The following is a 20,737-nucleotide window of genomic DNA, read 5'->3' as shown; positions in this document are numbered from 1 at the left end:
TTTGTAGCTGAGTGGAATCAGAGGAGGTCATGGAAAAAATAGTACTGCTGAAGTTCTCAAAACTTCCACAGCATTACAATTAGAATTGCTTTCCTCCCGAGATCAGAGATAAACTTATTTCCACACACGCAAATTCTGTAGTGTGTCAGTAAACTGTAGACACCGATAAGATACCTATATGATCCTGAAACCAAGATAAAATAATGTTTATATCTAAGATGGGTAGTGATTTTCATCTCTAAGAGACTGTTCGTCTGGCTTTGGCAGATTTCAATCCTGGTTTATTTGATGAAAGGAATAATAAAGTCATAGTTATCCACCTGTGCATTCCTAAATTGTAACTCACTATGTGCTTTTAATACCATCAATGTAGAGTAATAACAGGACTCAAAATAGTACCAGGGGCTCAGAGATAGCATGGAATGTGTTTTAAAATAACTAGAGATTTATTATTTAATTGTTTTCTATAATTGTTCTCAGTTAATGCATTGATGAATCCAAGACCAGCAAAAGTTAACGATTTCCTGGGGACCATCGGGCTAGGAACAAGCGGAGCCAGAATAGAACCTGGGTTCTATACTTAGTGCTTTCTTTGTTCTGTTCTGACTTGCCTACTTAAATATGTAGGAATAGAAATAAGTTACACTGAAAGGTAACTCTGGGTCTAGCATTTGCACAGTGTCTATCAAATGTACACTGTATGAATTGTCTCGGTGTTTAACTCTTTGAAAGTTTTAAAGCTTATTATTTTACAAGTTAAGCATAGTCCTAATGAAAATATGACAATAGCAAGCCACATTAAGAATGGAGTTAGCTGAAGACCGCCGTCATTCACATCAAGTATCAGTGCACATCTGTCTGTGTGTGCCGGGCATGGGCACATAGGTGCACGCTCTACAGTTGTGTAAGAATATGGTGTAAACATGGTTCTATATCAATGCAAATATACTCTTACAGCTTAACTTTGAACAGCTAATTCTGTTTTATTTTATAGTTGTTTGATTTACTTATTTAGTCTGTAGTTGGATATTTAGGTTGACCTGAAATTCTTAGGATTCTGTCTCACAACTTTGTACATACATTGTTATGCATTTCCCTCGGGATAAAGTCCCTGAAATGGAACTGGCATGTCAATATGTTTACTATTATCCAGTTTGACTAATAATAAATTCATCCTGTAAATAACTGTACCAGGTTGTACCAAACGTACTAAGACATCAGTAGTGTGTAAACCTTCAGGCTCCCACATGGTCCCCCTGTATATACATATCATTGCAACTTTCTTTGATTATTAAAACAGTTAAAAGTGCTATCACATGTTCACGTCCATCTGTTTCCTTTTTCTTAGTAGTTCCCAGGAGTGCCATATGCATTGAATATAATGAGCCATTTGACATTTGAGTTGCCAATTCTCCCCAGTTTTAATTGCCCCTCTGCCAAGCAGGTGTTTCCTTGCATGTCTTCTCCTGTCCCACTTCTTTTAAGGTCCCTCTTCATAGAACTATTTACCTTATTTTATGCACTCCTATAAGCACCTTCAGTGTTTTAACTGATAGGTTTTTGGCATCAATTTTAGGTACAATTCTTTCATTTTATTCCTGCAAAAGATGATCAAATATTATAGATAGTATTTGTATTGATACAAACTGCACTATTGCTCTTAAGTAAGTGAACTCGTCTCTTTCTGGTCTTCACATTGACACTCTAATCTTTCTGATTAGCTTGTCACCTTAGCATATTTTTTAGTGTTCTAGCCTAGAGACCATGATCGGTAACGGAGCATTTGTGAACTTTTCCTAGATACAGGTTTCGTCACTGGCTCCCACGTTGGCGAGCTGCTCATCTGGGATGCCCTGGACTGGACTGTGCAGGCCTGTGAGCGCACCTTCTGGAGCCCGACCCCACAGCTGGATGCCCAGCAGGAAATAAAGCTCTGCCAAAAACAAAATGACATTTCTATTAATCATTTCACATGCGATGAAGAGGTAGGTAGTATAATTGTTGCAAATAAAATTAGTATCTGGTATTTAAAGCCTTCTATATTGGATATAAAAAGTTATGATTCTGGGTTGTTGTGAGGGCTCAGTGTGCAAAAGCACTTATAACTGAAGTTCAATGGACAGGATCCATAGGGTAGAGAGAACACACACACACACACACACACATACACACACACATACACACACACATACACACATATACACACATACACACATACACATATACACACACACATACACACACACACATATATACACACACACATACACACACATATACACACATACACACATACATATACACACATACACACATATACACACATACACACATACATATACACACATACACACACATACACACAAACATACACACACATACACACATACACACACATACATACACACATACACACACACACAAACATGCACACACACACACACACATACACACATCAAACACTCCAAACAAAAAGCAATGGAAGGGTTATTACCTCTGGTTTCAGGTTCTAAAATGGCTTGACAAACTTACAAAGATTGTACCACTTTTTTTTTAAAGCCCTTTCATCCTTGTGTCTAATCTTGCATGTAAGGACATTGTTAGAATGCAAATTACAGACCTTATTTGGCTGGATTAAGGAATCCCCTCATGTTTGAGGTTACTGTTTTACTTGTTTTAAACTCTGGTGTATTTCCTAAAGAGGAGAGCATGTTAAAACGTTGAGAGATGTCTCTCTTCCAGGTTGCTGGCATGCTGGCTATAATAGCCTGGGTGAGAGCAGCTCCTGAGCCTGGCCGCAGTGCTTCCGAAGCACGTGCTGTAAAGCCAGCATCACACATAGCTGCACACTTGGCTGCCCCTGGCCTCTGATCTCCAACAGTGTATTCCCAAATTGTAACTCTTTCCTTTCAGCCACGGTGGCTCAGAGAGCCCCGTGTGTTTAAGGAGTTATTTTCTCAGTGTTCACAGCCATTGAGCAAGGCGCTGATGGATCCTTTCTTTCCCTTTAGTCTGTGCTTTCTCTTACACATGCTATCATTTCATTAAACATGGCAGTAAGAGTGCTTTTCTCTTCTTTGTGCTACTTTTTGTGCCACTTGTGTGTGTGCACATGAGTGTTATGTGTACATGTTGCCTGTGTGCTGTGTGCGCGTGTTTATGTGGGTAGTTTGCATTCGGTGTGCAGCCAGCACTGAGTGTGAGTTTGGAGGCTGAAGGTCATTGCTGAGTGTCTTCCTCCATCTCTTTTTGCCTTAATTTAAAAATATTCCTGTGTGTGTGTGCATGTGTATGAGAGAGAGATAGCATGTGTGTGTCTGTGTGTGCTGTGTGTGAGAGAGAGCATGTGTGTATGTGAGAGAGATAGCATGTGTGTATGTGTGCTCTGTGTGTTGTATGTGTGTGCTGTGTGTGTGTGTGTGTGTGTGTGTGTATGTGTGTGTGTGCACGCAGTTGTCTTTTTATCCCCATGTGGATGTCAGGATAATTGCAGGAGTTGGTTCTCTTCTTCATCCCAGGGGTTCCTAGGATTGGAACTCGGGTCATCAGACTTGGTAGCAGGCACCTTTACCCACTGAGCCACCTTACCAGCCTTTCAGTTTCTTCAATTTTAACTCGCCCATCTGGAAAGTAACAACAGTGCCTTCCTTTTGTACTTAGCAAGATGCTGTAAGGCTGAAGTAAAGCGAGCATTAGCAAAAATACTTTCTAAATTCTTAAAGTGCCTTTTTAATTCTTCAGCTGACTTTGGGATAGTGCCACTACAGCATGCACCCCTTCAGGTTATGTATGGCCTTGTGTTTGCTTAGGATGTGTGGTGCGAGTCATTTTGCCTCCATTTCCAGACAAGAACAGCCGAGTAAATTCCCAAGGATCCCTGTGCTCTGCGGAAGCCCAGGGCGCACTTCTGCACCTTCCTCCATAGGGCCAGGGTAGCAGCCGCCGCTTCTGCAGCTCTGGTCTCCAGAGAGGAGAAGGCAGGGCTGAGCCACCCTGTGCAGAGCTGTCTCCGTTGGGCTTTCTTCCTACTTGCTTAAGGTGCTAACCTTTCCTTGGTGGCTTTGACATTGGGAGCTTGAGAGGGCAGGGCTGTAATTTCTGTCTGAAGGCTGGGAAGGTAACAGTGGCTTTCTGATATCACACAGGGGCAGGAAATCTATCACACTGGGTAGTGAAGACGAGCTTTATGCCAAGTTCTGACCTTTCTCCCCCTCCCTGCCTAGAACATATTTGCTGCAGTTGGAAGGGGGTTATATGTGTATAACCTACAGTTGAAGCGTGTGATTGCCTGCCAGAAAACTGCACACGATTCCAACATCCTACACATCGATAAACTTCCAAACAGGTACTGTCTCCATCTCTCCCGCCAAGCTGAAAGTCACAGTTCCCGGGGTCACCGGCGTAAATCTCTGCAGTGGCCAAATTATCTGGCTCCATGTCTTGACCTTGGCATTCTTCTTCAAATAGAGAATGTGTCATGACTGACTGTAACCAAAGAGCTGTAGTAATAAATGACAAGTTTACAGAAGCACCAGTGGCTTATTTAAAATTGTCATTTAATAAGGTAAAAGACCTCCATCACTTACAATGTACTATTTTTTCTTTTTTCATATTCTCCATAAACTCATTTCTTTTTATGGTGGTGTATGTTTACAGCTAAAATCAGATAGTAAGCCCATTACATCCCGAGGCTCCTAAATGAGGGTTGATTCGGCAGCTAAGGATCCAGTGATGTCGCCCCGGAACAGCATTACGTGTAGCTCCTATAAATAAAAAATAGGAAATGGAGGTGATAATTTTATGTCGTTGAGCAGTGTCCTATAGTGTGCTTTGCTGGCAAATGCTTCCAGTTCGAGCTGTAAAGCCATGTTAACCTGTGACGGTCAGCCTTGCCACGAGCTGGCTGCAGTCAGAGGAGGGCCCGATGGTTTCAATGGCTTTGGCAATGAGCACTTGGCCTCCTGAGACTCTCCTTTGGTCCTTTTCTCTTTGGTTTTTGTTCTCACAGGCAGTTAATCTCATGCTCGGAAGATGGCGCTGTGCGCATGTGGGAGGTCCGAGAAAAACAGCAGCTGGCAGCTGAGCCAGTCCCAACAGGTGTGCAAGTTCCTCCACTAAAGCCGGTCCTCTCCCTCCTCTGTGGCTCCTCCCTGGCTCCCTCCTCTTCCCTCTCTCCCTTCTTTCTTCTCCACTTCCTTTCTCATCTCATTTGACAGGAAAACAAAAGGTGGTAAAGAGGAACCACAGGAACCATATAGAATATGCTCTGCATAGGAATCAGACACAGCAAGCGTCTTTTGCCAGTGTAAAACTGTTCCATTATTTCAACTGCATTAATTGCAGTTTTATATTCTGAGAGAAAACTGTGACTTTCATGTAATGTAGATGACCAGGAAGCACCCCCCCACCCCCATACACCCTTCAAGGCTGTTTACTTCTCTTGCATTCCAATGTCTGTCTTCTTGCCACTAGTGGATGGATAGGGCAGCATAGGAGATGAGAAGAAGCTAAGTGAACTAGGAAAACACAACATAATGTATTCCCAGACCCCAGCAGTGTCTGTGCCATCAGCTCAGCCCTCGACAAACCAAATGTGAAACATGATTGTATTCAAACGTTGTCTTCCCGCAAGGAAAGAGCACAGTGGTTTTGGAAATGACTGAAATGAATGTCCTTTTGTAGGATTTTTTAATATGTGGGGATTTGGAAGAGTTAACAAACAGGCTAGCCAGCCTGTTAAAAAGCAGGAAGACAACGTTACCACGTGTTCCCTGGAGCTCATCGGAGATCTGATTGGACATTCATCATCCGTCGAGGTACTTACAGGAGGCATGCAGGCCTGGCAGCTCCTGCTCATGCCTGTGCCATGCTTCTTTTGAATGCAGTTGCTCTACATAAGACCTACACATGCTCAGCTGCAGGCTTTTGCAAGACAGGAATATGGAATAAGATAATGATAGTACAAGCAGTTAGGATCTGAGGACACAAGCAATGTATTGGTTTAAGGATGGGCTTACTCCACATCATATGGGAGGAGAGAGCTGATGACAGGACAATGTTAGTGACCTTGACAACAATCAATAATCGTAAGTGTGCGGTGTTGGGGCTCTGTGTGTAGGGTAAAAGCCTCAACAGACTCTAGTTCCAGGGATCACAACCAAATTCAGAATCCGAGTATTGTCTCCATCTGCCCTTGGTTAATGCCTGTTTGATAGACCCCTGTGACCTCACCGTATGCATTGTGAAGTTTGGGAACCGTGCATAAGAGTCTCACTCGTGGCACTGCAAGCACATTAATATTTTACAGTAAGCACTATTGTTTGTAAGGGAGAAAGGGATTGCTGGCGGTACAGAGGCCATGGGAACTGGTAACAGTGTGACCAGACAGCAGTGAAGATAATGCACCTCCTCCATTGTCCTTCCTGGTTTTAGCCCGTGAGGAACAAATCACCTTTAGCTTGGGTGGGCATTCGTGACTAGAAGCAGCAGCCACACTGGTCACTGAAGATTTTTATAAAATGGAATCCTTGTTCTCTTGGGCTTTCTACCTCTGTGGAGAGGAAGGAAAAAGACCTAACTGAGCTGTTGATCCAGGCTACTCATGACTGACTCCGGTAAAGGGCAGCTCGAGGAAACACTTCTTGCTGTATTCTGTCAAAGTCTGCAGAGGGAGAGGATTTGAGATGAGCTTCAAAGGTTCTGACAGACTAATAGATACGGAGCCAAGGCGCCGTGCGTTCCCTGTTGCTTGGAGCTGTGTCTCGCTCGTCTTTGCCTCCTCTGTGACATTGCCTAGTGCCTCGTTTTTTACCTTTGTTTCGGTCTTAGTGGCTATGGTGCAGAGCACAGGTGGTGAGCATGGTGTGGTGCACAGCAGGCCTAGCTCATGCTTATGCTGTAGCAGAGAGCAGACAGGTCAGATAGACTCACTGGGTTCCCATAGGCAGACATTAATCAGAGAGCAACCCTGAAAGAGTAAGGCCAGCGAGTTTGAGCTTTTACTTTTAAAACAGTGGGAACCTCCCGAGCATATGGAATCTGCTTTCCCTGCAGAGCCCGTGAGGACTAGAAAAGGGTATTGAATCCTCAGGGACTGAAGTTAGCTGGTTGTGGGGTGTCATGTAGGTGCTGGGAATCGAACCTAGGCACTCTGGAAGATCTGCTGAGCCTTCTCTCCATTAAAAGTTTTAAGCGGCAGGAGAGACCTTTGAGACCGCTCATTTATCCATCCATGAGTTTAAAGTGCTGGAACTTTGTTGGAAGAGTTTGCTCCTTTGTCTCCGCCCTGTCCCCCACGGCTTTCACACACTGTACTTACCTAGGCAAGCAGCTGTCACTGAGATGCCTCCCCAGCCTGCACGTCAGCATTTTAGAAAAGCACCTTTGGCTTCCTTGGCTTCAAATTCAGGCTGATGCTCTCAGGTGCTGCCCCGAATCTCCTCAGGCCTTTTGTGTTCTCCCCATCACTGCCTGGCCCTGCCCTTCTGCCCATGCACCAATGTCGTTCCAGTGGTCCTGAGAATTTTTGTTCTGTATCTCTCCCTTTTACCCCATAGTCATCTGTAAGTCCTAACCTTTGACCTTGCTCTCTTGTCACTGGCTCCTCCCTTCTTACTGGGTCATTAAAGAACCTTGCCTTGTCCTAGGCTTCTCTCTCACACCACCCCTCTCTCCGTCACAGCATCAGCCTTTCTGGGTTCTGCACTTGGCCTGTGTCCTGTACCTCCCTAGCACACCCTCTCCCTTTACATGGCATCTTCTCTCCCTGGTCCTTCTGCTGTTACGGCTGGGTCTCTGTTCTGAGTTTCTGTGGCATGGATAGTGGAATCCTTCATTGATACCCCAGTTGTTGGCCCTCGTTTTCACAATAAGCTGAAGTCACCTAGTAAACGCTGTGCACTGACTTAGCATCTCGATTTTATAGCAATCGCCGAAGCCAGTGCTTATCTCAGAAAATGTGGGATTAAGACATTTTTATTGGTAGCCATTTCCTAGTAAATCATTCAAGTGTGAGTGGACCCGTGCCTGACAAATCTTAAAACTAATATGTGAATAATTAGATTGTGGTAAACTCAGATGATATTTAAGAACTCATATACTTTGCAGGAATAGCTGTTACCGTACTTCCGTAGTCAGTCAACAGAATACATTGAAATACTAAATATTGATTGTAGCAACAGATTTTGAGGACACTTTTTACGAGGCATGGTAGCAATGTGCTTAGAATCCCAGCACTAGGGAGGCTGACATAGCAGGAGGCTGTGACCTTAGTCAGGTGGAAGCCTTAGTCAGGAACTAAGCCCTGACTGAGCTTCAGGATACAGCCTGGAGGTGGAGCAGTGTGCATGACCCTAGCTCGATTCACCAAGGCTAAAAACAAGGCAGTCTCTCATCAGACAATGAAATCATGCTTGTGTTCAAATCCAAAGAAACCTCCACGGTTGGGTAAAGTGTGCTTGCTTACCCAGCTTCAGCCTCGTCCTGCCAGTCTCGAATTAGTGTTTCAATTTATTTTACAGATGTTTCTATACTTTGAGGATCATGGACTAGTGACATGCTCTGCAGATCATCTCATTATTTTGTGGAAAAATGGAGAGCAAGAATCTGGATTACGCAGCTTAAAGTTATTTCAGAAGTTAGAAGAGAACGGTGACTTGTACCCAGAGTCCACTTGAAGGAGCCAGACAGGTGTGCAGACAAGAACCCTGCACAGCCAATACAGCGCGCCCGGTACCCTGGAAACCATCAGCACACCGATCCCTTACTGTATTCTTTTCTTGCCTGTGAAGTTCTGTCTGTCTGTCTGTCTGTAACACCTATCCACTCAAGAACATAGCACAACATGGCCTTGTTGCTGTGCAAGTGGTGGGTGCTGTCTTCTGTCTCTTAAAACAGTAGAAAAAATGGTAAGTGTAAGGTTGTCACACATTATTTACAAGTGTTCTTTTGGGTTCCCTTAGAGACTGTCTGAGACTTGTCATGGGAGATATATCCTTTCTGCTGCAAATTCTCCTGCTCCCCAGAAGCTATCTGTGTCCAACAGAACCAGACTTTAATATTAGCCCCCCAAAAGGAATTCTACACTTTAAATACAATGATTTTGTTTGGTACCAACTAATTTAAGTCATTGAAAAAAATATTTACTCTTGCCCACTAAAACCCCTGTGTCCTCCGGTCCCCAGGCGTCATCTGAGCATTTCTTTCTCAGTGTGAACTGGCCTGACCCCTCACTGACAGAATAGTCTTCAGGTGTTTCTGGGATGCGTCCTGGGTTAGGAAGGAGGCACATCTTTTTCTCAGGTCAGGAACTGTAGCTGAATTGTCCTGTCTGTTTGCCTTAAATGGTTGAGAGCAGCTTCACTGTTGAGCTCTCTGAACATCCACTAAGACTGGACCATGTTCCTCGCCCTACCATCCTGATGACAGTACTCACTTTGGGCACTAAAATGTAAAATAAACTCCACACGGTAAGAATCGGGGGGAGGGGAGGGTTGCTCTTGAATTGCTGATTAAGAAATCTTATTAAAGACAGGCAAGATGAATGTACGTCTACAGATTTGTGTGTGCACGCACGTACTCTACTCCCTAGATGGACACTCTAAATTCTTGCTTTCGATAGTTCTACCATTCACAGCTGTCTACAGCCAAAGCTTGGTAGCGTTAAAATCATAGGACGATGAGTGGCAAAATGTTAGACGTGAGGAAGCCAAGACCCGGGTAGGTAAGCTCTCTCTCCAGCGCCCATCACCATCACTGAACAGCCTTAAAAGCAGAGACCAGAGGAGGAGAGTGAGGAGGGCTGAGCGGGTGACCTGGTGACCGAGTTAGGAAAACCAGAGTGTTCCCAGTCCTTGCTGCTGGCGCAGTTCACAATGAAAATAGCTTTATATAAAAAGATAGCATTATGTCATGAGCTGCCTTAGTTAGGACATAGCAGGATGCAAATGGGAAAATCGAGTGTCTTTTAGCCAGCAAACCATTGTTCTTTGAGGAGTCAGCACAGGAGGCAGGTTTGTCATCATCCACCCTGCAGATGTCATGGGGGAAGCCAGGCAGATGTGCCGTCCGCTCAGAGTGACAGGAGTGCATCCCCTTGCCATTTACTTTGGCTAAATTATTTTAGGCTATTGGTTTGTAAAGATGTTTTCTTAAATAATATAAGACAAAGAATTCATAGTTTGTGGGTTTGGTTTTTTTTTAAGTGCTTCCTAACCTGTTTTGGATTTGCGATTTGTGGTAGTAATCTGTTCAAATCGAGTGGCAGAAGCCATGCTTGGGTCTCAGTAGCAGACAAGACCCTAGTCAAGCATCCAGTTGTTCCACTCCAGCTGACTAGTTTCCCACCATGAGAACAAGGCTGCTCAGAGGGCAGCCTCCAGCCCAGTGAGAGACCTGGTGTGAGTGACGGAGGTCAGAGAGACGGAAGGGGATGGGTGACTGTGGCTAGGACTGGTACCTGCGATGGTCAGTAGTCCTGTGTAGACTGTTCCTGAGACTTGAACTTGCAATTTAGAGGAAGAGAATGACAGCTGAGGTCAGCAAATATTACATGCATGTTTTCTCTTCTCGTCCACTCCGCAGTCAGCACTGGAACACTTGGAGTGTGTACCTTGATGCTTTGAGCTGGGTCTCTGGGTGCATTTGTACAACATGGCTTTGTCTGCTGCTCAAGATGAAGGGGGGAGGGCGGGGCAATCATATTTGCTGGGGAGGGTAGCCACCCCTAACTGAAGAGTGCCTTGAAATCGCGGGACCATTCTGGTCCATATAACAGTATTTTAAAACTAACTTCCCTCTGTGGGACAGTAGTAACATGCCTTTTCTTGCCTTTATGTTTTCCTAAGTTAATATAGGTCCTCTCAACACGAGGTGTCATAGTAAACACAAGCAAGAGGCACTTACAATCGTTTCTATGTGTCATATAGAAATTATCTGAGGTGCATGAACGTTACCCAGAAGTCCATGATTCCAATAAATTGGAAGAATATGCCACATAGCAACTCAGAAGATATCTGGGATTTACACTGGCAGGAGCAGGCTATTCCTAAGCGTCAGCGCCTGGATGTCCAGAGCATTCAACATCCATATTTGAAGCTAACTCGAAATTGATTCAGAGTAACTCTGAGCAAGCTGTAGTGTTTTATATAGGAAATGTCAGGCACCTGATAAGTGTTCCTAGATTGCCCTTGGATCGGGCTGGTTTCCGAAGCCTAAGGAGATTGTTTTTGTTTCTGAGGTCCTGCCACTCTGACACCAGTGTTCCGAAACAAAGTTGGAGACTCGTGAAATAAGACACTAAAACCCCAAATTTGAAATTGTGAAAAGTTTAGGCCAAAGAGATAAAATAAAAACAGCTGTTGGGAATGAAAAATGGCTGTAAGAATTTAGTTACAAGTACTTCACAAAAACATTTCATCACATGTAGATAACGCAGCAGTACAATAGAAAGCCTTCTCCTGTCCTGAGCAAGCAAGCCCTCTCACCATCTAACAAAAATAATCGAGATGCATTTCTTTGCATGGAATTGTCATATATGGTTACACTTTGGTACAAAACATAGAAAAAAACCATTGGCACATTACGTAGTGGTAAGTTGTCTCTTTCTTCCCCATGTACCAATTTCCACATACTCCAAGGTCCAATGTTCACTTGGAAAAAAAAATGTAGCTACTGATTCTATCAGTTCAGTTTCTATACATCTTTAAAATGCATCATGGAGTACAGATAAAATAAAAGTAAGGTATTTTGTTTACTTGGTTTCTGATGTTCGTAACACATAGAGGCGGGATGGCTGACAAGAGAGAGGGGAGATCTGTCTGACCGTATGCAGAGCACAGAGCCTTGTGAAAAGTTGTATAAAAATATGCCCTTGTGCTTTAGGAACGTCAACATATGGGTGGTAGCGTAAAATAGTATTTACTGCCTCTCCATGCCTCTGTCCCGACATATCTACACTTCTTACAGTCTCTTTTTACATCATTAAAGCAAATGGCATGATCTCAAATATAAATTAAGGATATCCGAACCTTGAAACTTCCCCATTTCCTCCCCAAATACAGACAGACAGGTAATGCCCAGCAAACTAGGGTGAAGATTCAGGACATTTAGATTATTTTAATAAAAATCTTTGAACAGCAAATATATATAAATTTATCTTCTCTTAATTTTTTTTTAAAAAAAACCTTACCCAGGAGCATTCAGACTTAATGGCTTTATAGATACTCTGACTTGTGGCTGTGTCCTTGAGCCTGAAGTAAGGGGTGCTCAAGGACTCCCCTAACTGGGATCCTACTCCTTCCCTATCAGCTGGCTTCCAAAAGGCAGGTTCCACGGAGGAAAAGGAGCTACACAGGTGGCTGATGCCCATCCATGGGACACCCGGCAGGCCCAGGCTGTGTTCAGACTTGGATATCACACCGTCTCCCATGTAGCCATGGGAACCACAGTGCTAACTAACTAGTTTACTTATCATTTCATTCTCATTCTGCTCATTTTAATGAGCTCCTTGCTCACATCCATTTGCTCAGAGAGGATGTTTAGGAATCCTTCATCCTTTTGCCACTGAGGAAAGCCCCAGTAGTTAGTTTTCTGGTAACAGTTGAGCTGAACCCCGGCTAAGCTACCTGGCCTCCGTCAGGAGGATGGACACACAACAGGTCTTTGCTTCTCGTGTCCTGCTTGTACCGTCAGTAAGTCAGTCAGCTCCGTGGGCTTTACAAGGGCACGCAGGCTAACAGCTTGGCAGAAGAGGCTGCCGGGCGGCTCGTTTTGTCACTGAGTGATTCAAAGGAACATATTTTTATTGATGGAATATAAGTTTCTGGAAATGAAGTTTGGGGGCGTGCATGATTCAGGTAGGAAATTAAACACCATCCCCTTAGTGTCCGCCTGTCATTTCCATTTTAAAGGAAACCCTCTTGCTTGTTCTACCCTGTGATTCACAGTGTCCCCTTCTTGGGCGTGGCTTCAGCTGTCAGATGGAAGTCTCAGAGTTTTGCACTTGAGGTCATCCAGTGTCTTCCAGTGTTTATAGTTATCGGCCAGGTGCTGCATCAGGGCAGGCAGGTGAGCGAAGGCTGCAAGCAGAAGAGACCATTGAGTTCACATGGAGTTATTAGGCTTTTTTGGGGGGATCAGCAGTCAAGAAGAGATTCAGTGACTGGCCTGCCATGCGATTGTGAGGACCCAAGTTCAATTCCCAGACCAGGTGCAAAACCTAGCCATGGTGGCATGTGCTTGTAATCCCAACTCTAGGGGACAGAGAGTGGTGTATGACTGCAGGATGACTCTGGCATCTGTGTGCATGTGTATTCCCACAAAAACAAAAAAAAAAACAAAAAACAACCAGAGGACACACATCCCCAAGGTCAGGGCTTGGGCTGCAGATGCACATAGGCATGGAGACAAGCAGGTAAACACGAGTTTAGTGTCCAGTAGTCTGACTGTCTTTCCTTCCTTTCTTTTTTTATTTCATTCATTCATTCATTCATTCATTTATTGTAGTGTTAGGAGTTGAACCCAGGGCCTTGTGCTCTAGGCAAGTGATCCCCTACTCTGAGCTATGAACTACGTCCCTAGCCTGAATGTATTAGCTGCTGAGATACAAACAGAGTTTTTACTTAACTCTCTTGAACCTGAAACTCTCAGAGGATGAGCTACATTTGCTTGGTTGGGTGTCTTCCAGGGTGAGAGTGAAATGGCTGTACACTTTGGAAATGTGGCCGTTGGAAAGTGAAGCCTTGTTCATCCCCATGACACTCCCAAGACTGCACCAGATGCTGGGATGCACCTGCCTGACCTGCTGCCCACAGAAGGCTTGTGGCTTATGTATATATGTAGGAAAACTCTGCTAAATTAAGGTTGAAGAATTCCACCATGACTGGATAGCCTCTGGGCTCAGCACAATATGGGAGACTCCCTTTATTATCAGGTCTTCTCTTTCTCTGACCTTGTCTGGGGAATTCAAACATCCTACCTGATAAATGTCACAAAGCCTTCGTTTGATTATAGGATCAGTTTCCTTTCTCCTGGCAAAACCTGTTCAGCCAGCCTCTGAGATTCCTGAAGGGCTTCCCTGTGCTAATGAAGCATTCCAGGCACCCTAAGCCCCCATTCAATGGCCTTCGCCCATCCTGGATGTCCCTACCCTTAGTCCCTCGAAACGTTATAAGCGACCAGTCACCCTAGGTAAAGTTGATCTGCCTAGACAGCTGGCCCTGGTATAGTCTTTCACCCCTACCATAAGCACAGGGCTTCTAGAGCACCCACTTGGCATCTCTGCCGCCCCTGCCCTCGTGCATTGTGCCAGCGGTGTTCCGGTCCAGGAGAGCGAGGAAACACACATACATAATTTAGTATTTTATTTACCTTTAGGTCCAGCCTGTGCCATTGAAGGTGATCTTCATTAAGTAGAACAAAATGTCCTTTGTGGGTGATAAAGTAGCAACTGACTTACCATCCCAAGCATCAAACATGTCTGTTATGAAGTAGTCGATGAAGGAGATCTGGGACTTGGGGATGCTGCAGGTATTGCGGTCAAACACTGGCATCACCACAGGCAGCCCCTGCCTCTTCTCTTCATCAGTCTGTGAGGGAAAAAAAAACACACCAGTGCACAGGGCTGTGGGCACATGAGAGAATCCCTTGCAGTGACGGCTGTGGGCAGGTGAGAATCCCTGCCAGGAACTGCATGTTTCTCAGAAGAAGCCCAGAGCACACAAACGTTGAGCAGTTTCCTGAGGTGACCCACAGTGACCATGTTCAGGTCTCCTCTCTCCCTCCCCTTCCCCCTCTCCTCTCTTGAATCCAGGACCTAAGGGATGCCAGGACAGTGCTTTCCAAAGAGCTGTGTCATCACTAGCCCTAATGTCTCATTCTGTGTGATTCCACAGCTCCCCACAAAGCACTGGCCTGGGGGAACTTAGTCCCTTCTCCTGTGATCTGCTTTTACTTTTGTAAGATCACATCTACACTCCTGGACAGCCTATGCCACTAACTGACATTTGCAGCAAAGGTCAAACTTCCAATAGCCCATGCAATGGAGGCAATAGACCACACAAGTCAACAGCAGTTGCTGCTGTAGCCCTGGTGGCATGCTCACGTGTTTTTGTTTATTCTCTTTTGTTGTTGTTTGTAACTATTTTCACTTAAAAAAAAAAGCATACGTAGCAGTGAGAATGGCCTTTTTTTTTTTTTTTAGCTCTTAACCTCTCAGTGTGTGTCTTCTGACTATTCTGCATGACAGAATGGCAAGCACAGGACACCTTCATGTGCAGCCACCGTCAGGGCATCTCTAGGACCGGCACCAGAGCAGTTGAGCTGTGAGGTGAATGTGTTGCTTTCCCTCAGGGAGTGTTAACACGCCACTGTCAAGGTGCATGGACATCTGGGTATCCCACGTGATACAGGGTGTCTGAACTCTTGAAGCTGAACAGTGAGAGCCACTGTGGTGATTTGAATACGCTTGGCCCAGGGAATGGCACTAGTAGGAGATATAGCCTCATTGGAGGATAAGATGTTCCTCCTAGCTGCCAGGAAGCCAGTCTATGCCACCAGCCTTCAGATGAAGACATGGAACTCTCAGATCCTCCTGTTCCATGCCTTCCTGGATGCTGCCACTCCTTGATAATGAACTGAACCCCTGAACCTGTATGCCAGCCCTAACTGAATATTGTTCTCATAAGAGTTGCCTTGGACATGGCGTCTCTTCACAGCAGCTAACTAAGACATCCACATTCCCTGATAATGTCTGGAACTCGTCACATTTGCAACCTGATTTTCAGGCCACACTGGCATTGTCACTACATTATTGCAAGAGAAAGGACCCCTGAGAACTTAACAGGGGGACCTTCTCCCAGTGTCAGGAACAAGGAGTGAGCATCAAGTCCTTCCCATGTGGGTCCCAGGAAACCCATTAATGACTTCTGGCTCAGCTCAAATATCTCCTGATGTTCTGAGAGTGATGTGGGCCATACCCTCATTCTTGTTACTCCATCTGCTCCTCCCCACTTCCCATCTCTGACACAGACAAGCTCAGAACTGCCTGGCTGACTTTTCTGCAGTTCAGAGGCTCCTTCCTAGCCAGCCCTGCTATACAGCATTAGCTATTCTTCAGTCTGCCTCAGTTATACATCCCAGCCAGGTAGCAGATTACCCACTATGTGCTACTTACAGTTGCTTGCTATCTGTCTTCTGTGATACATATAGACACCAGTCTTTAAAGTTTTTCCTTGAAATAGGTCTCTATTTCAAAAGATATCTGACAGTTTACTGTCTTTTAGAGTTTTATCTTTTTATCCTGCTTTTACATTTTTTAATCCTTCAAAAATAGAATTCTAATATCATTCTGTAAAGCCCCTTTCTCCTTTGTCTAGGGGAAAAAAATCTGAATTCCCGTAGAATCTAACACAGACATATCCTTAGGGGTACTTTTTTTTTTTTTTACTAGTTTTTGGTATGTGTATGTATATGTGCATGCATGAATGTATATATGTGAGTGTTGTGTGTGGCCTATGTGCACATGTGTCTTTGGGTGCTTGTGTGCAAAGGGTGAAGGATGTCAGGTGTCCTGCCTATGATTATTTGCCTCGTTTCTTTGAGACAAGGTCTCTCTGGACCTAGAGTGGGACCAACTGTTGACCCTGTTGAACCCCAACAGCCCCGTCTCTGACCCTGCACAGTGCTGAGGTCAAAGGTGCTCACGTGGCCACGCCCTGATTCTTAACATGGGTGCTAAGATTTGAACTTAAGTGCTCATGTTTGTATAGCAAGTGTCCTTACCCACCGAACCATCTCTCTAGATATCCACCCCTTTGAACCAAGGTGTGGGCTTACCTGTGTCTGTAACTATCTCTGAGTAAAGCAGGTGACCCATGAGCAGGATTTGCCTCCCATAATGCACCAAAGAGACAGTAATGTCGTAGTAAATACACAGTTTCCTAATTCTTAGGGAAGTCCAGGATCCATCAGTTACAGAATTCCCGCTAGCCCAGGAGGGTTTTGGTCAGTGGCTAGCATACTGGCCTGTCTCTTGAGAGAACCACACATCTCCAGTGATGGCTAAGGGTGGCCTTCCAGAGAAGTTCCCTACCTGTGGGACTCACAGAGTTCTGTGGCCTAAGGCCTGTTCCTAGAAGGGGAGGGACACTTCCCACATGGTAACACACCTGAGCAAAGTACTCCTCAGAGATCCTTCCAGCCCATTCAATGCACAGGTCCAAGGGCCGGCACGGGTTGGCCACGTCGGCACACTTAATCATCATGCGTTTGATGAGGATTTGGTTTTCAGGAAAGTTCTTCCCGGTAGGGTTGCATTCACAATCACTGCCCTCACTCTGGGAAAAACAAAAACAAAAACGAAACAAAACAAAACAAAAAAACGATCAGATCAGGGCTGGGGAAACCCACAGAGGCTAACTCACTGGACACACAGGTTTGTCTGGGACTTAGCAATGGGAACTGTTTGCTTTCTACATCCATAAATAACATGTTAGCATTGTCTGTCAAAACCATCAATATTGTATAGAATTCAAAAGGCCAAAAGTCCCCATCATCCACTGACTTGGCATAACAGCAACAGGCACTGTTTGTTCTGAGCAGTTTAGGAGATCCCCTTAAAAGGGGCTGTCTCCCACTCTCTCTCCCTTTCTCCCTTTCCCCGACTCCTCAGAAATGTATGAAAACACAACTTTCAGTTATTTTAATCCATCAAATGTCAAGAAATTGTGACTTTTCAATTCCGTCTTCATTTGTTTTTACTTGGTTTCCTCTCGCTGCCTACCCACCCCCCTTCGTCAGCCATGTATACATCCACGTGTGCTTCTTGGCTGGCTCTCATTGAGAGATAATTAGTGTGAAGTGTGAAGTGTGAAGCATGGCTATTTGGGCCAAAATGCAAGAGAATGTGTGTTCGGCAGTCTCTGAAGACATGGTTATGCAGTGCTATGTACCTACTGGGGGAATGCCAGTGGCCCAGGGCACAGAACCAGGTCTGTGACTCGGTGGGCATGTATGCATTCACACCAATTTCACAGAGCCTGGAGAACTATTCTCTCCAAGAGGCACCATGGGTTTGTATGAAGCCGTTAATTAGCTCTCCAGAGCTGGGCCAAGCTGAAAGACAGCCTGACTCATAGTGGGATTCTGTTGTGAGGTTGGTCCTCTTTATTGGACCCCTGAGGGAAGACGGTTGGAGATGCTGTTTTCCCAACACCCTAAGAAGGTATTGTTTACTGCAGATGATGTGGCAGGCAGTAAATCTCAAACAGAATTGGAGGTATGGAGTGATGACTGTCTCAATTCCAAACTCAGTCATCCTGTATAGTTTAATGCTCAAAACGTCAAGATACTTACTTGTTCCTCTCTACCTCTGCCAGGAGGAAACCCCTGGCTTGTGTGATGGCGTCCATGGGCGATGGGGTTCAACACGGATGAGCTGGGCAACCTTCCTCTCCCTAGGTTGGTCATGGGATGGCCAACGTCAGCATCCTTACTGATCATCAAGTTACCCTCAGAACATTTATTCTACCTTTTACAGGACTGGAAACTTATGCCTTTCGGGAGCTATGGAACACACTTATGGTTCCCGAGGAGACAGCAAATTTCATGTTAGTAAAGGGTGAACATTCTGTCTCATTTCTAAAGCCCAGAGTTGTAAGGCGCATAAGGCAGGCTCATGGTAAACTTCTCTCTTTTTAAAATTTTTATTTAAGAAAAACACTTTGTATATTTTGAACATATTCTTTTTATTTTCTTCGGGTCCTCTATACTTCCCTACAGATTTTAGATGTTATTTTGTCTCTTTTTAATTTATTTTTTATTTTTTGGGGGGGGGAGAACATGATGCATTTATAAAAAAGAAAAAAAGCTTACATTTTTGTTTTTTTAGTCACAAAGTTAGCTTTAATTATCAATTTGACATATCCTGGGCTCTTCCAGGAAGGGAGTCTTAGTTGAGGGATTGCCCAGATCAGATCAGCCTAGGTAGGCCCATCTCTGTGGGATTGTCTTGAGTGTTCATTGTTGTGGGAAGATCAACCTATTGATGGCAGCATCCCCAGACAACTGGTTTTGATCTATAAGGAAAGTGGCTAAGCACGGACCGGTGAACGTGTCTGTGAGCTTCCTTCCTCCTTCCATGGTGTCTGCCATACTTCCTTGGCTGGGAGTGAGTTCACGGTCAGAATTAGTGCTGCATGAAGTAGCAGCATTTCTGCCTTCAGACTCCTGGTCTTGAGGTCTTGTTTAACTTCCCTCCAGGAAACACTGACTGAGAACAAATAAACCTTTTCTTCCCCAACTTGCTTTTCATGGGAGATTTTTATCACAGCAATAAAAAAGAACTAATATACTTGTTCACTTAGATGATACCACCGGCAAGAGTCTGGTTCTATAAAGCATTCCCTAGCTTTGAGGTCCTATGAGTCCAAGGAACAGAAGTGAAAATGAATAGGTCTTCCTGCCATACCCCTGTTCATTCTGCTCACCCGGGGCTCCTCCGTCTATCATTGTGTCTCAGGGCCTGCCTGAGGGATTGCAGTGGGCAGCTGTCAGCCTCCTCTCCTTCCCCAGCTCCTTCCCCAGCTCCAGGCTGATAATCACCTCACATTGGAGAGGCAGAAAATGCTTTGGTGCCAGAGCAGGCTCTGAGAGAGACACGCGCCAGTATCTCGATACATAGGCTCGCTCACCTCGGCTCTCCCAGAAGCACACTGCACTAGCTCATTACGTAGGAGCCCTTACCTCTGCTGCCAGTGGCTTGTTGATGCTGTTCACGAATTTGTTCACATGTTCGAAGTGTTTTGTCATCTCCGTAGCCAAAACCATGTCGATAATAGCCTGGCGCAGCGTTCGATAGTGGTTCCTAAATAATAAGAGGACAAAGTTCCCTGCTCACACCAAGCCCAAGTCAGAAGTGCCCTGATGCTCTGCCTCCCCACAGCCCAGGACAGAAGGAGTCAGAGCCAAGTGACTGCTAATCCCAGACTCCATCCGCTCAGCCCCCGCCCCCAAGTAAGCCCATGTTGATGCCACTCCACGTTCTCCAGTGACAGCTGACTCTTCAGCACAGCCATGTTAAGAGAAACGAAAGTACACGTCATGTGACGAGCAACTGTTTTGAATGGTAGTTCCCATCCCTTCCTGTGAAAACACTGGAACAAGGAAGTGGAAGGGACAGGCCAAAGTGGCAGTCTGCTGAGGTTTGACCGGTGTAGACCGGTTCCTACTGGAGAGAACTGCCAGTCTCTTCCGATGGTGCTGAGGGAGATTTTCCTTTCCCATAATCCCGTAACCTGTAAATGTTTGATGTTTGCAGTGGTTGGAGCAACAGCTCAAGGTTATCAAAAAATCCCTATCATGTACTAACTTTAAGAGACTCAATGAGGAGCTAAGCAAACCAGCTCATGGAAAGAATTGTTTCTCTACGGGTCCTTGATACGCTAGAACTTAAGTCTGAATTAGAACAACCGCTCTCTGTAACCCTAGAGATTTTTCTAGAGCCTAAACTGGTAAGTTCATGTAGACAGTGTCATGAGGCCCAAGTGACCACCAGGCCTTTGCCCAGGACTCTGCTCAGCAGCTTGCTGGTGCGGTATAGGAAAGCGCTGTAGCCTGACCACACAGTTGTTAGCAGGTAAGAATTGTTCCACCACATCACATCACATCACGGTGCTGTCTGCAGATGTTCTGAGAGCATCTCTCTCTGTGTGAGAAGGAAACCTGTCTCATTCCCAGCATC

General features: G+C 45.0%; 2 protein-coding genes across 8 annotated transcripts in view; one reads left to right on the top strand and one right to left on the bottom strand.

The window, feature by feature from the left end:
- Positions 1–11,340, top strand: part of Wdr41 (WD repeat domain 41) — a 47,036-nt gene extending 35,696 nt beyond the window's left edge. The window contains exons 9-13 of the mRNA XM_021180292.3: positions 1,801–1,985; positions 4,224–4,345; positions 5,009–5,097; positions 5,683–5,816; positions 8,520–11,340. Of these exons, the coding sequence (XP_021035951.1) occupies positions 1,801–1,985; positions 4,224–4,345; positions 5,009–5,097; positions 5,683–5,816; positions 8,520–8,675 (686 nt within the window). The 3' untranslated portion in view covers positions 8,676–11,340. The remainder of the gene's footprint in view (positions 1–1,800; positions 1,986–4,223; positions 4,346–5,008; positions 5,098–5,682; positions 5,817–8,519) is intronic.
- Positions 11,341–11,362: 22 nt separating this feature from the next.
- Pde8b (phosphodiesterase 8B) overlaps positions 11,363–20,737 on the bottom strand; it is a 237,020-nt gene continuing 227,645 nt past the window's right edge. For 5 of the 7 annotated variants that reach the window (XM_021181128.3, XM_085830903.1, XM_021181129.3 and 2 more), the window contains 4 exons: positions 19,741–19,861; positions 17,166–17,333; positions 14,456–14,585; positions 11,364–13,076 (listed from right to left, as the gene is read on the bottom strand). In XM_021181128.3, coding sequence (XP_021036787.1) covers positions 12,967–13,076; positions 14,456–14,585; positions 17,166–17,333; positions 19,741–19,861 — 529 coding nt within the window. In that variant the 3' untranslated portion in view covers positions 11,364–12,966. Of the gene's footprint in view, positions 13,077–14,455; positions 14,586–17,165; positions 17,334–19,740; positions 19,862–20,737 lie in introns of all 7 variants that reach the window. The other 2 variants (XM_021181135.3, XM_021181134.3) reach the window with 2 other exon arrangements.

The sequence above is a fragment of the Mus caroli genome, unplaced genomic scaffold, assembly GCF_978045245.1.
Source record: "Mus caroli unplaced genomic scaffold, Mus_caroli_1 scaffold_15, whole genome shotgun sequence".
In the NCBI taxonomy this organism is placed as follows: domain Eukaryota; kingdom Metazoa; phylum Chordata; class Mammalia; order Rodentia; family Muridae; genus Mus; species Mus caroli.
The sequence above is the reverse complement of the archived record's forward strand: the minus strand, read 5'-3'. Positions and strand labels throughout refer to the sequence as shown.